At 31.7% G+C, this 18056-nt stretch overlaps 1 protein-coding gene across 1 annotated transcript in view; it reads right to left on the bottom strand.

The window, feature by feature from the left end:
• Positions 1-18056, bottom strand: part of LOC132720738 (leucine-rich repeat-containing protein 9-like) — a 58705-nt gene that overhangs the window by 29360 nt on the left and 11289 nt on the right. The window contains exons 4-18 of the mRNA XM_060704932.1: positions 15865-15949; positions 15282-15352; positions 14777-14959; positions 14356-14511; positions 12554-12637; positions 9018-9112; positions 8514-8645; positions 7638-7823; positions 7211-7334; positions 3921-4047; positions 2345-2405; positions 2085-2158; positions 1618-1736; positions 1025-1173; positions 500-686 (exon numbers count right to left, since the gene is read on the bottom strand). Coding sequence (XP_060560915.1) covers positions 500-686; positions 1025-1173; positions 1618-1736; positions 2085-2158; positions 2345-2405; positions 3921-4047; positions 7211-7334; positions 7638-7823; positions 8514-8645; positions 9018-9112; positions 12554-12637; positions 14356-14511; positions 14777-14959; positions 15282-15352; positions 15865-15949 — 1833 coding nt within the window. The remainder of the gene's footprint in view (positions 1-499; positions 687-1024; positions 1174-1617; positions 1737-2084; positions 2159-2344; positions 2406-3920; positions 4048-7210; positions 7335-7637; positions 7824-8513; positions 8646-9017; positions 9113-12553; positions 12638-14355; positions 14512-14776; positions 14960-15281; positions 15353-15864; positions 15950-18056) is intronic.

Raw genomic sequence — 18056 nt, 5'->3', positions numbered from 1 at the left:
AAGCTCAGTAACATTTAAACAGTAAGAAAAACAAGTTTTAAAAACCTAATAATGTTTAAAATCAATTCCGTTTTCAACTCATATTTAGGTCGTCCATGGCCGAGTGGTTAAGGTCGTTGACTTCAAACCACTTGCTCCACACCGCTGTGGGTTCGAATTCCGACAGGGACTTTGGATTCTATTATGTGAGGAAGCTATCCAGTTAGCTTATGGAACGTCGGTGGTTCTACTCAGGTGCCCATTCAAGCCTGAAATAATGCATTGAGGGGCACCTGAGGTCTTCCTCCACCAGTAAAGCTGGAAAGTCGCGATATGACCTATACTGTGTTGATGTGACGTAAAAACCCAATCAAACAAACACCTCATATTTACATAAAAGATATAGAAGTATTTCACTGCCTTATGTTATCACAAAGTTTTTTACAAAAATAAACTATAAAAGAGTTCTGTCAAAAAAAAACTGCCCTAAAAAATTGGCATGGAAAAATTGTAGTTTTACCATGTGAGCAAGTTCATCAAGTCTAGTAAGCTCATTAAAACTGACTATCAGTCTTTTCAACATCCTGAGTGGTTGTAGAGATTTTAATTTAGTCAGACCATTACCATGGAGATTTAACACAGTGATGTGATCTAGTTCTTCTTGACCTGTTATCTTTAACAGTAACTCATCTGTCAATGCTATTAACCTGAAATAAAACCCAATGTGAATTATGATATCCGAAGATTACTGTTTACAAAAGTAATCATTAGTGTGTAATGAGTTTGCTATTACCTTGTTTAACAAAAATTTATGGAACAAGCAAAAACAATTCCAAATCATCCTATGCTTGTACAAATTGTCCTCAATTACATCTAAATTGTCCTTCACTTAATCCAAATTGTCCAAAATGTAAAAGAGATAAACACACATAGCAAGAAAAGTGTATAACACGGAAGACACAAAATCCAATCCCTTTGGTACATTATAGAAAATTGTGTACCTTATAAAATTATTACAAATCTATATGTATAAAGGAAAACTAACCTAGGTCTTGGTTTACACTGAGGTTCCATGCTCAGAACATCACTATCCACCATTTTATCATTTTCTTGGTGAGGTGGGTTTGGGTAGGTACAGTCTTTGTAATCTAGTAACACTTGGTTGAAATCAGCAAATGGAGACTTTGGCCTCATCTTGATGACAGACAAATCAAAACAATATATAAATAACAGCAAGCAATTCCCTGGACATTTCCCACCAATTCCCTTATAATTGAAATATTGAGAAAATTCCAAAGTGATAAACAAGGTATAAATTAGATGACAAGTTAAAGTGTCAAGTTTAACCATACTCGACAAGAGCTTTCATTTCAACTATTTCTTAAAAACTATAAGTCTGTTACCAATTTTCTTTAGATGAAATAGAAATTGAACATACATATGTGTATCTGAGACAATGTCAGGGAAGAGAAAAATGAGCGGTCTCCACACAGTTTCTTTTTCATGACAATGAGATATATACATGTAACATAGTTTCTTCACTCAGGGTATCCCTATATGAATGTGATCAAAAGAATAAGATAAATTATATTTAGGTATTTTATCATTTAAATTGACATAAGGGCATTATATATTTACCTTGGTTATATATTCAAACTCTACTATGTATTCTGGAAGCACCAAATCATTATTAAATATGTACCATTCACACTGCCTTGAACTACACTCACAAGAATTACTATCCATATTCATTATATCTGAAATAGAATAATAACAGGTTACTCATACCTTTTGTGATTAACAAATCTACAGCCTAGATAGCAGTAAGTACACTATTACAAATTTATACAGTTAAGCAACTTAGTAAGACCAAATTTCTTCATATAGACAGCTTCCTCACATAAAAATAAACTACCAATTAGAACTCAAACCAACAGAGGTTAGGATTAAAAATCCTTGGCCATGCTTCAAGTTACAGATAAATATTTTATTTCAAGTATTTTCAAAAATATGTATTGTAAATGTAATCATTGTTTGAGACCTCATTATTAAAATCTAGCATAGTATCAAACAGGAATGAATGAAACAAAATAGACAACTCTTACTTTTATCATGATTGATACACATTTTCCTGGGTCTGTATACAGCATCTAACTTAGAATATGAACTTTGTTGAATCCTGTAAAAATAATATGCTTACAGATAAACCTTCCATTTACTACTGCTGTGATAAATTTCAATAATTAAAATTTTATAATGTTAATCTAATTTCTAACAATTATTACAGTTACATATTGCACCAAAAAAAGGCAAATTTTCATACTAATATAAAGGAAGTAAAGAGAAAACATTAATGTAAACTTACTGTTTTTCATCTAAAGCTTTGGCATTTTTACCCAGGTAAACTTTAGAAATGACTAGCTGACCTGAAAAACATATGTTATTGAGTTGAAGATTAATAATCTATAAAGATACTTTTCAAATTTAATGGACCAAATTTAATGGAAGTATATAAATTTCAGGGAGAAAATATTAACTGCATACGTAGGTCTTGTATTTTGTAATTAACAATACACTCATTGAAAGAAATATTGCTCACTTGAAGATAATAAATTCAGAAAACCAATTGTTCAAGAAAAAAAGAACTTGTTGAGTTATATATGTTTTATAGTTTTTATTTTCTTTCATTCTTTTTATAAAATGCTTGAAATAGGTAATATATTTTAAAATATAGCAAGAAATGTCGAACGACACATATGCCCCCCCTTCTAGTCCCTGACTCACATTATTGGTTATTTTGCTATAGAAACTGGCCATAAATGGATACATGGAAGTGTTTAGTTATGGAAAAAAGAAAAATATGAAAACTTTGTGATGAATAGTTTTCAAGATAATGAGAGGAAACCATTCTGACATTTAAGAGCCCTGTGACCTTGACCTTTGAACTAGTGACCCAAAATTAATAGGGGTCATCTAATAGTTATGACAAATCAATATTAGAAAAATGAAGGCTTTGTGATAAATAGCTTTCAAGATAATGAGCAGAAACCATACTAACATTCAAGGACCTTTTGACCTAGTGACCCCATAATCAACAGGGGTCACTTACTAGTTATGACCAATCAGTATGTGAAATATGAAGACTTTGTGATGCATAGTTTTCAAGTTAATAAGAGGAAACCATTCTGACATTTAAGGCCCCTGTGACCTTGACCTTTGAACTAGTGACCCCAAAAACAATACGGGTCATCTACTAGTTATGACCAATCACTATGTGAAATATGAAGACTTTGTGATAACTAGCTCTCAAGAAAATGAGCTGAAATCATAGGACCCTGTGACCTTGACCTTTCACCTGGTGACCCTTAAATCTACAGGGGTTATCTACTAGTTATGACCAATCAATATGTGACATATGAAGACTTTGTGATAAATAGTAACCAAGATAGTGAGCGGAAAGCATTCAAACATGTATGGCCCCTGTGACCTTGACCTTTCACCTGGTGACCCCTAAATCAATAGGGGTCATCTACTTGTTATGACCAATTAATATGTGAAATATGAAGACTTTGTGATAAATAATAACCAAGATAATAAGTTAAAAACATACTACCATTCAAGGTCCCTGTGACCTTGACCTTTGACCTAGTGACCCTTAAATCTATAGAGGTCATCTACAAGTTATGACTAATCACTATGTGACATATGAATACTTTGTGATGAATACCTTGACCTTTGACCTTGTAACCCCAAAATCAATAGGGGTCATCTTAAAGTTATGACCAATCACTATGTGAAATACGAAGACTTTGTGATAAATGGTTTTTAAGATAATCAGCGGAAACCATGTGGTCTACCAATGGACAGACAGACATTAGCAAAACAATATACCCCATCTTCTTCGAAGGTGGGCATAAAAAAATGTAAAATAGCATTTGTACCATATTTAAAGGGACAGAACTCTTGAATATCTTTGCCCCTGTTTTTATGTATGAGATGAGATATTCGATGTCTGTCTGCCAAACTCAGGCTGTTACTTAAAGGTACAGCACCATCTCTACCAAGTTTCTGAAATAAAATTATCATTTGTGTCATTAAAATTCTACCATTGTTCCAAACATAATCATGTTAAAAACAATCTTACAAAAACCTTCTTAATTGTCAAGTGAAGAGTATATATTTATTTAAAGTAAATAAAATTGCAGCACATTTTAATGTGTCAAAAAGAATAATAAAAATTTTAAATTATTTAAAAATTAAAACATGCAAGGAAGATAACTATTATAAACTCTACTTAAAAAAGGCATACCAGCCTTTAACCTGCAGAAATAATATAAATGTATTATTAGGAATAAGGAACTTTCCAATGTATGAATACGTATTTACTACTAGAATTTAAACATTGCAGAATATAGAAATGTATAGGCTATCTCTGGCTTTAAATAAACAAGAGGGCCATGATAGCCCAGAGGTCGCTCACCTGTATATAGGCCCTCCGGAGAGGGGCCAGTTTAAACCCCAGGGCTTTTATTTGAACAAACTTGGAAGACACCTATTAGAAGATGTTTCATGATGTTAAGTTTTTACTACACACATATAACGTAAAACAATGACCTTTGCACCCCCCGGCAGAACCAATTTTAACCCAAGGGCTTTTATTTGTACAAACTTAGTAGACACCCACAAGAAGATGTTTCATGTTAAAAATCTTACCTCTAGCTCATTGGGTTTTTTAAAAGAAGATTTTTTTACTATACACATATAATTAAAAAAAATGACACCTCTTGGGCAGGGCCAGTTTTGACCCAAGGGCTTTTATTTGAACAAACTTTGTAGACACTTACTAGAAGATGTTTCATACTTAATATCTAAACTCTAGCTATTTTGGTTTTTTCAAAGAAGGTTTTTAAGTTTTTGTCATACACATATAAGGAAAATCAATGACCCCCGGGGCGGGGCCAATTTTGACACCAGGGCTTTTATTTGAACAAACTTTGTAGACACTCACTAGAAGATGTTTCATACTTAATATCTAAACACTAGCTATTTTGGTTTTTTCAAAGAAGATTTTTTAAGTTTTTGCTATACACATATAAGGAAAATCAATGACCCCCGGGTCGGGGCCAATTTTAACCCCAGGGCTTTTATTTGAACAAACTTTGTAGACACCCATTAGAACATGTTTCCTGCTAAATATCTTAGCTCTAGCTCTTTGAGTTCTTTAAAAGAAGATTTTTAAGTTTTACTATATGCATATAGGGAAAATCAATGACCCCCAGGGGCGGGGCCAATTTTGACCTCAGGGCTTTTATTTGAACAACCTTGGTAGTCACTCATTAGAAGATGTTTCATCCTAAATATCTTAGCTCTAGCTCTTTGGGTTCTTTAAAAGAAGATTTTTTAAGTTTTTACTATATGCATATAGGGAAAATCAATGACCCCCTGGGGCGGGGCCAATTTTGACCCCAGGGCTTTTATTTGAACAAACTTGGTAGCCACTCACTAGAAGATGTTTCATGCCAAATATCTAAGCGCTAGCTCTATGGGTTTTTTAAAAGAAGATATTTAAAGTTTTTTCTTTTGGTTGCCATGGTAACCAGAGTTCAGCATGGAATTAAATTCTTTGAACAATTTTTAAAGGTGACCACCAAAGGAACATTCCTGTGAAGTTTGGATGAAATTGGCTTAGTGGTTTATGAGGAGATGTCATTTAAAGTAAAAGTTTACGGACGGACGGATGACGGACGCCGGACGAACGCCGGACGAAAAGCGATCACAAAAGCTCACCCTGTCACTTTCTGACAGGTGAGCTAAAACAAGAGGGCCATGATGGCCCTGAAGTCGCTCACCTGTATATAGGCCCCCAGAGCGGGGCCAGTTTAAACCCCAGGGCTTTTATTTGAACAAACTTGCTAGACACCCATTAGAAGATGTTTCATGCTAAACATCTAAGGTCCAGCTGGTCAAGTTTTTGTCTTTACACATATAGTTAAAAACAATGACACACCTGGGGCAGGGCAAGTTTTGACCCAAGGGCTTTTATTTGAACAATCTTTGTAGACACTTACTAGAAAATGTTTCATACTTAATATCTAAACTCTAGCTATTCGGGTTTTTTCAAAGAAGATTTTTAAGTTTTTGCTATACACATATAAGGAAAATCAATGTCCCCCCGGGCGGGGCCAATTTTGACCCCAGGGCTTTTATTTGAACAAACTTTGTAGACACTCACTAGATGATGTTTCAAGCTTAGTATATAAACTCTAGCTTTTTGTTTTTTTTCAAAGAAGATTTTTTAACTTTTTGCAATACACATATAAGGAAAATCAATGACCCCCGGGGCGGGGCCAATTTTGACCCCAGGGCTCTTATTTGAACAAACTTGATAGACATCCATTAGAACATGTTTCATGCTAAATATCTTAGCTCTAGCTTTCTGGGTTCTTTAAAAGAAGATTTTTAAGTTTTTACTATATGCATATAGGGAAAATCAATGACCCCCTGGGCGGGACCAATTTTGACTCCAGGGCTTTTATTTGAACAAACTTGATAGACACCCATTAGAGGATGTTTCATGCTATATATCTTAGCTCTAGCTCTTTGGGTTCTTTAAAAGAAGATTTTTTAAGTTTTTACTATATGCATTTAGGGAAAATCAATGACCCCCTGGGACGGGGCCAATTTTGACCCTAGGGCTTTTATTTGAACAAACTTGGTAGACACTCACTAGAAGATGTTTCATGCCAAATATCTAAGCTCTAGCTCTTAGGATTTTTTAGAAGAAGATATTTAAAGTTTTTTTCTTTTGGTTGCCATGGCAACCAGAGTTCTGCATGGAATTAAATTCTTTGAACAATTTTCAAAGGTGACCACCAAAGGAACATTCCTGTGAAGTTTGGATGAAATTGGCTTAGTGGTTTATGAAGAGATGTCATTTTAAAGTAAAAGTTTACGGACGTCCGTACCAAAATTTGATGTTTATGAGGCAAATGAGCTCATAAACACCACCTGGACCAACGTCCATAAGCAAAATAAGCTCATAAAACCAAAAAAATAGCTCTTAATTTGAATTTTATGAGTTTATGTTCTTTATTTAACTTCGGAATGAAGCTCATAATAATCAAATGTTGGCTCGGACGGACGCCGGACGGACGCCGGACGAAAAGCGATCACAAAAGCTCACCCTGTCACTTTCTGACAGGTGAGCTAAAAAAATTAAAAGTGCATATACCATGTAATTTTCAGCATCCATGAATCCCTCCTCGAGTATTCTTTCTGGTTCATTACAACCACCAGGTAAAGATGGGTCCCACATCCAAAACAAATATTCTAACAACTTCTTGTAGCCTAAATTTCTAAAGAAAAAAGAAAACCATACTTTTTTCTTCAGTTAATTTCATTGTTTTCTTATATTGCAACACAACTTTATGCATTAATCTCATTCTTACTATAAAGTATGCATGATTATTATAACAAATAACTGAAAATTTTAGTGGATAAATGCACAGTACAATTTATACATAAACATAAAATCATAACTATTCAAAAGACAACATGAGACAAAATTGTTCTCATAGAATAACATGGTAGACAAAATAAAGTAATCACCCTGTTACAGTACACTCGATATTGATAGTAAGTGGCAGCTTTAAGTTTACCTGTTTGAGATATAGTATTCCCCGTCAGCATCATCTACTATTGACATAAGTTTTTCATCAAACCTATGTCGTAATGTACGATTGTGTAACCGTATAATACGTCGTACCTTTATACCCACAATGCCATGCTCTCTAAAATCAGCTGCACAGAACCGAGACAAGACCAAATCATGGCAAGATGTAAACCTAGAAATATAACACATTATAAAACATAACTCACCTAACTTTGATCTGACTTTTGATTTTCTTGTCTTTCATTTTCAAATTGGAAAAAAAATCTATATCAACATAGAATCGATAAACAAATTAACATTTTCTGCACATAAAGAACCAAACCTAACCAAACCTAACAATAAAGATAATATATTATTTATAAGTTATTAGATAATTTTAAGAAATGGTGTATTGTACACAATATGCACCTCCCAATAAAGTCTCAAGTTTATTTGCAGAGTGGGGTTTCTAGTCACAGCCCAAAGGTGACTGGTTCAGTAAGTGCACATATTTTGACTGACACATTGAATGCCAAAGAAATGAAGAGTTGAGTATCTGCTATGGAGAATCATTTTTATTCTATTAATTTATCTAGAGTATGAAAATAGGATTTTTGAATTTTTAACTGTAGATTTAATCATAAATTCTAAAAATGAATAAAGTGCCATTCAATTTTCGATTTTTGTATTCCCTAGCCTATAGGTAGTGTGGTAACTTCAGGACAGGTAACTTATAACCACACTCTAGTTCTTAAATGTGCTGCATTAAGTATATGATTTATCCCAAACACATTTCGAACAAAAGGGTCTCTCAGCTATGATACAAGGTACTTCTAAGCATTAAAAGAATAAAACTATTACGGTGACAACACATAAAGAATACCATAAATCTGAAGGTGAGCCTTCCTCAAACCTCACATTACCACCTGACTCTAGTTCTAACACCATTCTATTGACAAGAGTGTTTGCTGACTCTCGAAATCTTGCTACAGTTTCCTTGTAGAATGCCTCTATTCTGTTTTAAATAAAAATTACCTGATATACTTCATCGCTAAATAATATTTTGACAATTAATGAAAGGAAAATTTTTAAAGAGTTGTAATGATACTTGATGATATGCATGACTATTCCTAGTAATTAAAAGTGCAATTAAGAGCATGTCTATGAAAAAGACAAAGTAAAAAAGGTGCATTATTTTATCAAAATCATAATTAAGGTCAGAATTTCCTGGTGATGGTGAACATAGGTTCTAAGCAATTACTCTAAGCACGGGGTGACAAAAAGACAGTAAGAAACAAAGAGGACATTGATATGAATGCAGACACTATACTTTTCAAGTAATTGAGCTTACAATCATGGCATTACTGAAAATGTAACAGTTACTTACTCGGAACACTTTTTCTCCCATTTTTTTACACGGTCCTTTATTGCACCAATTTTACTATTGTAATTTGGAGTAGTGTTCAACTTCTGTAGATTTAACTACAATAAATCAAACATAAAATACTTATACATCTATTATACACATTCTGGGAACGTTTTACAAAATTATGATGGATTATTATAATGAAAATATGATGTATTATGTACATAATAACAATATAAATAACAATGCTTATTACCAACAACACTGTTCTAACAATAGAAAGAAGACATAAAAATCTGTATGCATCAAATTTACCAACAATGTTAAAAAAACCTGTACAACTGCATTATTAAAGTAAAACAATGATTATCTATTTTACTTAAGAATTAAGTTCTGATAAAGTTAAACTGTATACTGAAGTTAAAGGTCAAGATTATATTAGGAAGTGTTATCCAGAAATGGTGAGATTTCTAGGATTTTCTATATCTATCAGTGTATTGTGTTAATAATGATTTCATACATATAATATCACCAAGTTACTCCACCAATTAGCATCCTAAATGAACCTAAATTTTATCCTATATGATCAGGTCATAAATTGGATAATAAAATGTAACATTATTTTAAAATAATCAGTTTACGGCCACTTTCAATATCTTGAAAAAATTAAAAAGCAAAAAAGTTAAAATGTTGACAATGGACTAAAATGTAATTGATAAAGATTTGTACAAAAGTACAGATACATGCACGGGTTGCACTTTTTTAAGGACTCGAAGCTAAACAAAACACAGGAATAGGTCTGAATAAAGGCAATGAAGAACATACAACAAATAAGCATACAATCCATACTTTTATATACAGACTTGTAAAATTATAAAGTATTGGTATACAGTCAAACCTGTGATAAAGACCACCTCTGAATACAGATAACTCTACAAATAAAGACCACATTTTGATAACCCTTCATTAATACAAGATCAATCCTGTAAAGTTTCACACAAATTGAAGTTGTAGTATAAGAGAGGTAGTCAGATCAAAACTTTAAAAAAACAAAACATTTTAGGCCTTAACTCTGACAAAAATCACTGAACTGTAAAATGCTGATATGCACTACTAGACTTGGTACTTATCATTCTGGTCAAATTTGGATGAAATTACACCAGTAGTTTTTGAAAAGTAGTCTAGATAAGTTTTTTGATGAACAGACACGCAAATGAAAAGACAGACCCCAAAAATGTAACGGCTACTTTGTAGCAAGTATTAACTTCTGTGTAGCTGGCAACACAAAAATCATTAATAGGCCAAAAAACCTTTTTTATTCAAGGGCCATAACATCATGCTACAGGAAAACTTGTGTAATATGTACTAGTACTTGAGGTATCAATCAATGCTTTGAAGTTTCAATGCAATAGCATTTGTGGTATATATAAAGCAGTCCAAAAATCTTTAAAAACAAAAATCATTAAAGGGTCACAACTCTCACAAGATTCAATTAGCTAGAAAATGCTGTCAGCTTAATAGTAATCACAATAAGACTTGGTACTGATCACTCCAGTAAAGTTTGGATGAAAATGTATCAGTAGTTTTTGAAAAGTAGTCCACACAAATTCTGGGATAGACAGACAGATGGATGTACTTATGAAATGGTACTTATGTAACTTTTCTTTTGATCTTTTTAGTCATTTTACGTAAAAACGAAATGAAAAGGATCAAAGAAAATATACTGTTTCCTATTGTTCTCCTATTCACACAAGTACCCCTGAGTTTGTACGAACAGACAGATGATGGAGAATTGATTCCAGTATGTTACCGTTACTCTGTAGCCAGGCTACACAAAAACCAAATAAAGTAACCACCAAATAAAGACCACTTGTCTTTCAAGATCATGATTTGAACCGTGTCACAACAAAACCAACATAATGCGTTTGCGACCAGCATGGATCCAGACCAGCCTGTGCATCTGCGCAGTCTGATCAGGATCCATGCTGTTCGCTTAAAAACCCTATTACAAGTACCGAAACTGATAGCAAATAGCATGGATCCTGATCAGACTGTGCAGATGCGCAGACTGGTCTGACTCCATGCTGGTCGCAAACCCATTATGTTGGTTTTGTCGTGTCACGGCTCATTTGTCTCTCCCTTAGGTGGCCTTTGTTCACAGGTTTATCTGTATACAACTTACTTTCAATAACCTATATTCATTTCATTTCTTATGCTGTTTTCATATTACAATTATAACTGATAACCGGTTAAGTATATGTTTTCCACAATTAAAAGTTTGATTTTTAGTTGATGATAATAATATTAAGGAACTACATGTATATCATGTTATTTCTAATCACAGTTATTTACCTTCATGATATATACTGGTAAGCTAACAACATTTGTTTAATACTTAACTAACACATGCAGATCATCAGACAGAACAACAAATAAACTATTTAAAAACATCCAAACACAAAGCTCTTAAATTCCCCAAACTAATTAAAATGAAGTTCATGACCTCTGACCTGGGTTAAACAATTTAAAGGTGATATAAATGCAATAAGGCAAAAAAATCACACAACAAACATTTAACATAAAATTGTCACAAACAGATTTTCACTACAATTTCAATGATTGGCAACAACTAAACATGCATACCTAAGCATAACAAATAGTGTTTTATTAAAGGAGGTCAAAGACAGTGTAAAATTATCTATTAAATAAAGCTATATTTACTGTCCATTAAATAAAGCTATATTTACTGTGAACTTAATGATATAAGGTTCACACTGTGATAATAATATTTTACTGTTATCTATTTTGTATAACAAATTAAAAATATACATTTAACAAAAACAACTTTTTACATGGAGTTAGTGATTTGTTCCAAATTTATTTGTGTTTGGGTGTTTTAAACACCTGTATGCATGCAGAAATAAGAATACATGTCAAGTGGATAGTGTACAAGAGTATAAATATATATATTGGTATATATAAAGCCTTTAAACACATTGTTATATGTATAGAAATGTTAAAATGCATGTGATTAATATTGATAAACCATTACAAAGGCAAGTCATATATCTTATTAATATTTTCAATATCTGTACTATTAAATATATATATATTATTTATACTTAAATGGTCCTTCTGGAGAAGAAGTGATAAAATTATCTTTTACCTATTTTCTAATCCAGTCTTTCTTTGTTGAATAATGTTATGTTGTATATGTTCAATGTATAATAAAGATTCTAAACAAATTGGCCAATGTAATTGTCCCCTTGCATCATTAGCTTTGATAAATAAAACTTATCTGGTCATTAATGTAAAGGGTCAGAAAAGCTATATAACAAAATCTGAAGAAGAGTCTCTAGCAAGGATAGAACAAATATACGTCTCTCCATATACAAAAGAAAGGATAACCGTAATTAGTCAATTTTAGGAATCATTATTTATCCTTTATTCTTAATCATCAACAATGGCCATTGTAATGGTTATAATATTAGTCACATGCTATAAAAAGATGATTAGAATGAGTAACGTATAAAGCGCATGCAGATCAGGTATTTCACCTGTTTCTCAGACATTTCTCCTGTAGAAGGAGTTATACGATCAACGGTGTCCTCAATTACAGGATTGTCTTCATCTCTCTCAATCTAGAAATGCCATAATTATATAATATCGTATGCAAGGAATGTAAATCAGTTTTCATATCATTTCATATCAATAATACTCTAGGTTTAATTTGAAGGAATTTCAAGAAATATCTACTTTTGATTTTTTTTTAAACTGTATAACAATTTTTTTGCAAAAGACAATTTAAAACAATAAATTTAGATACTTAGTATTAATTTTTCATAAAAGGAAATAATTTGCATCAAATGTTGCTATATGATTAACATGGTCAAAGCCTTTTTCTTGATTGATTTGGTTTATAAAGAATTTATTTTTAGTTCGATTGTGTAGGAAGCTATAAGCTTATAGTCACACTTTTTGAATCCGTTCCTGGAACCAACCAGTACTGAGCAATTAGTGTAAAGTTTCTTGCTCAAGGAAACAACGACTTGCCCCGGACGGGGTTTGAACCCATGCAGCTAGCGATCATGAGATTACTAGTCTGACGCGTTGACCACTTGGCCATGCCGCCACTTGATTGATTTGTATGGGAAAATTATGGTAAAAATTATTATAAAAATAATATTAAAGCAAACAAGCATATTAATACCATAATTGAAAACAGCATCAGTTTCAGATACATCAAAATACTGCAGAAGTTTGAGACAACACTAGCTATGTATGTATAACTGGAAGCATTGACCACGCAAGAGTTAAGGAAGAGTATATAAAGGCTTTCATTGTACCAGACCATAATTTGAAAGAGAGGAACATCAAACAAACCATTCCTGATAATATCATCTTATTAAGATTTCTCTACACTTAATGCTTCAAATTATAATATAATTCATTTCGTAATACTCTTAATCTTTTTTTAAATTTTTCATTGTTTCAAATTGTTAAGTATTTTCTGTTAAAAGATTTGTAAGAACAATCAATTATATCTACCCAATTACATAACAAGAGTTTGACGTAATGACAATCTTGGTATGCTTTAATAAACAACAAAATATCACACACTCCTTTAACCCTTAGCCTCCTGGCGGCGACTCGAGATAACTATTCAACCAATGCAGACCAAGAATAGCTGACACATATGTGCCATCTGATCATGATCTGTTTGTACTGTTTGCTATTCACTCAGTAATTTTTTTTTTTAATTTTCCATAAAAATGATCAATGGTTTTGTCCAGACTGAAATACTGACAAGTCTATTGAAGATATTTAGCTTAGTAAGGGATAAATTTCACTAAATATTACTGATTTTACTAGCAACATCATGTAATTGTACAGATATTGTTGAGTGATGTTACAAGTTTAATTCATTAATTTTTCTAGTAATTACATGCAGGTTTACGTCACAAAACAACATTGCAGTTTTATCAAAACATTATTTTCATATTATTTTCATCTTCACAAAACATGACAATGTTTTAACATGACAAGTTGTTTCAAATGACAAAGTAAAATCACATGATTGGAAAATGTGTCACAAGCCAATCAACTGTGTGTCTTATAAACATTAGAATCATTTTAACATGGGCAAATTTATACTGAGCATTTTAGACCATGTGAAAAGCAAATTCATATATCTTGAAAACAATGCTGAAAAGACATTTTTATAGAAAAGAAAAAGAATAAAGTATTGGGCAAAAAAAGCTTTCATCAATCCAATAGTGATCCCAATCCATAAAGATAATCTTCACACTCGCCCAATATCAAATATAACAAGGGAGAATACTCAGCAAGTCACACTTACCTCCTTCATTGCACTGATCAAGGAACGTAGCCTCTCATGTGGGAAATTTAACATTTGTTGTTGGAAAGAATCCATTTTGGCAATGACTTGTGCCAGGTTTCGGTACACTGTTCTGATCCTCATGTTATAGTACATTTTCTTCTTCATTACTGTAGTCTATAACGGTATAAGTAAAATATATGAAAATGTAAATGAAAAAATTAAATGTGTTTGCAATACAGCATAATAAACAAAACTTACAATGTAAACAATAAAGAATTTTTCTTTTCCCTTTTTTTTTTTTTAAATTATAAATCTTTTTTTTTATCTCATTCAAATATAATCATTTGGCTGTAATTTTTCAATTACAAATATAAAAGAATGGAATATCAGTATCAAGAATTTACAGTACAACAGAAAGCCTTAAACCAACATAATTTACCTCAGCTACCTCGCTCATACTTTTACCGGCCACATCATAGGTATCCAGTTTGGTGAGATGTGGCAAGTGGTACAGGACATGTGTTGCATAGTTACACAGTAAGCTGACTGGTGCTGGAGTATACAGGGGGTCTTTCAAACTCAAACTTTGAAGAGAGGGAACTCTCATTAAATTTGTTAAATCCTGAAGAGTAAAATTAAACAATTTAAGATTTTTTGTATCAAAAAATGAAAAGTCATCATACATGTATATGAGGCAAATCCATACCAATACTAACATTTTCTATTTAAACTAAATTTTTCTAACAAAATTAAACTTAAGTTCCTTGTGAAACAGAGATGTTATTTATAGTACCATTTACTTTTGTCATATACATGATTTTACTTGTTTAACTTATGATAGCTATAGAAGGTAAAGAAATATCAAATCATTAACAACACTTCTAAAAGACGCTCCTCCAAAAATTTTTAAATACAAAATCAGAGAGAAAGTAACCCATTTCTACCCTAAGTGAAGATATTCTGTTGCCTGATAAATTCAACTCTTCTAACTTGTGGTTGGAATCTAAGGTGTGACCTTAAGTGTGCACAACAATATTTATATAACTAAACTGAAGCATCTTAAAATATTATTAAAATCTAATAGAGACATTTATGAAAGCAATAAGTGAAGTGCTTGTTTATAGTAGAACCCTTGTGTGGAAACAGGATTTTTTTACTAGAGGGGTTTCGCAAAATTTCAACAAATGGAAATGCATATTCAAAAGAGGATTTGGCAATTTATTATTTCAATAGTTGGTCATGAGAGAAATGTAATGACCCTCTAACCCCCCGTCTCCCTGGATCCATGCATGGTACAACCAAACCCTACGGCCTAGTCTTTCATCAATCTTTCCTGTAAGCTTATTTCTATAACAAATCAGAGCTGTGAGTAAAATGGAAACAGACTCAGTCAAAAACACACTGTTGTACAGACTGAAACAAAGAGAAGATAACATATGTATAGTATAACAAAAGTCACTTAGGATGAGTAAAGAGCAGACAATAGTAATAGAACTTGAATTAATTTTGACAATATAAAATCCTTACCTATTTTATCTATCTTGTTTTCAGCCAGATTTAGCTGCTTTAACCTTGACAATTTTGTTATGTTCTGAAAAATAAAACTCACTTTCTTTTTAATTTGTTTAAACAAAATGATAAACATGTATTTCTTAGTTAATTTTAACATATTTTTTCTATAAATTAGAATAAATATATCGTATATACAATGTATGATGTTAAATTAATTCAAATCATTGTTATATTGTAACCATGACTTAACTAAAATCAATCTGTAATTGTCTGTTTCAAAGACAATACTGCATTTCCTAAATCTCAATCCGGGGGAAAAAGCCCTTACAAAAAAATTTAATAAATTTTTCTATCTACAAAAGGAAGGGGGGGGTCCAATATCCCAAAATAAAGGTTTTTTTTCACAGATTCAATTGAAAGTAAAATATGATGGTAAATCACAGCATGGAATTTGAAAAAAGAAATAAGTTTGACTAGGTTCATTAACACTAACATTGCAACTTCACAGATATTTCCTTTATGAAGCTTCAATTGATTTATTACCAATTTCATGAAGATCAGTGCACAAAAAATAAAAATATTGCTATGTGACTAATCCAAGACATGAACTCAACTCAGTATAAACAATGAACAAACCTCAGTATAAACAATGAACAAACCTCAATATTAACAATGAACAAACCTCAATATAAACAATGAACAAACCTCAATATTAACAATGAACAAACCTCAATATTAACAATGAACAAACCTCAGTATAAACAATGAACAAACCTTAATATAAACAATGAACAAACCTCAATATTAACAATGAACAAACCTCAATATTAACAATGAACAAACCTCAATATAAACAATGAACAAACCTCAATATTAACAATGAACTAACCTCAATATAAACATTGAACTAAACTCAATATTAACAATGAACAAACCTCAGTATAAACAATGAACAAACCTTAATATAAACAATGAACAAACCTCAATATTAACAATGAACTAACCTCAATATAAACAATGAACAAACCTCAATATTAACAATGAACAAACCTCAATATTAACAATGAACAAACCTCAATATTAACAATGAACAAACCTCAGTATAAACAATGAACAAACCTCAATATTAACAATGAACAAACCTCAATATTAACAATGAACTAAACTCAATATAAACAATGAACAAACCTCAATATTAACAATGAACAAACCTCAATATAAACAATGAACAAACCTCAATATTAACAATGAACAAACCTCAATATAAACAATGAACAAACCTCAATATTAACAATGAACAAACCTCAATATTAACAATGAACAAACCTCAATATTAACAATGAACAAACCTCACTATAAACAATGAACAAACCTCAATATTAACAATGAACTAACCTCAATATAAACATTGAACTCAACTCAATATTAACAATGAACTTACCTCATTATAAACAACAATGAACTAACCTCAATATTAACAATGCACTAGCCTCAATATCAACATTGAACTCAACTCAATATTAACAATGAACTTACCTCAATTACGGTATTAACAATGAACTCAACTCAGAATAAACAACAATCTCAATTTTATACGGGTAAATTAAAACCCTCAAAAATTAAACAAATTTTTCCAATATAAAACGATGAACAACCCTAAATGTTAACAAGGGAATACATCATATAAAACAACGAAACAACCCTAAAATTTTAAAAATTGGGGTTAATGATTTACCCAGAAAAATTTTTTGGGGTTCCCCAAATTAAAATCTTTTTTTTTTCCCTAAAACCCTTCTATCTTGTTTCCCTTGGTTAATAAAATAAACTGTTTTCCTAAGGGGGGTCCCAAAAATTGAGATGCACAAAAGGGGCTATAAATAATATAAAAAAAAATAAATATTAAAACATTTTCCTTAAACCATTTTAGAAAAAGCCCTTTGCCCCGGGCCCCCTTAAACTTTAAACCCAAAGAAAAAATATTTCCCCTTTAAAAAGGGAAAAAACAATTGAAATTTAAAAATCCTGCCATCCCCGTTAAATAACCCTAAATATTCGTAAGGGAACAGATTTTTTTTCTTTAAAAGAAATTTTTAAAAAGCAAATTTCCCTTTAAACTAAATTTAAATTACAAATTATGTTTAAATCTGTTGTTAATTTTAAAATAAAATTTTTTCCAAGAAAAGTAAGGAATTTTACTAACTTAAGGT

The sequence above is a fragment of the Ruditapes philippinarum genome, unplaced genomic scaffold (genome assembly GCF_026571515.1).
Source record: "Ruditapes philippinarum isolate M1 unplaced genomic scaffold, ASM2657151v2 ctg446_1_1_1_1, whole genome shotgun sequence".
Lineage (NCBI taxonomy): Eukaryota > Metazoa > Mollusca > Bivalvia > Venerida > Veneridae > Ruditapes > Ruditapes philippinarum.
Note: the sequence above shows the minus strand (reverse complement) of the source record. Positions and strands in the feature narration are given on the sequence as shown.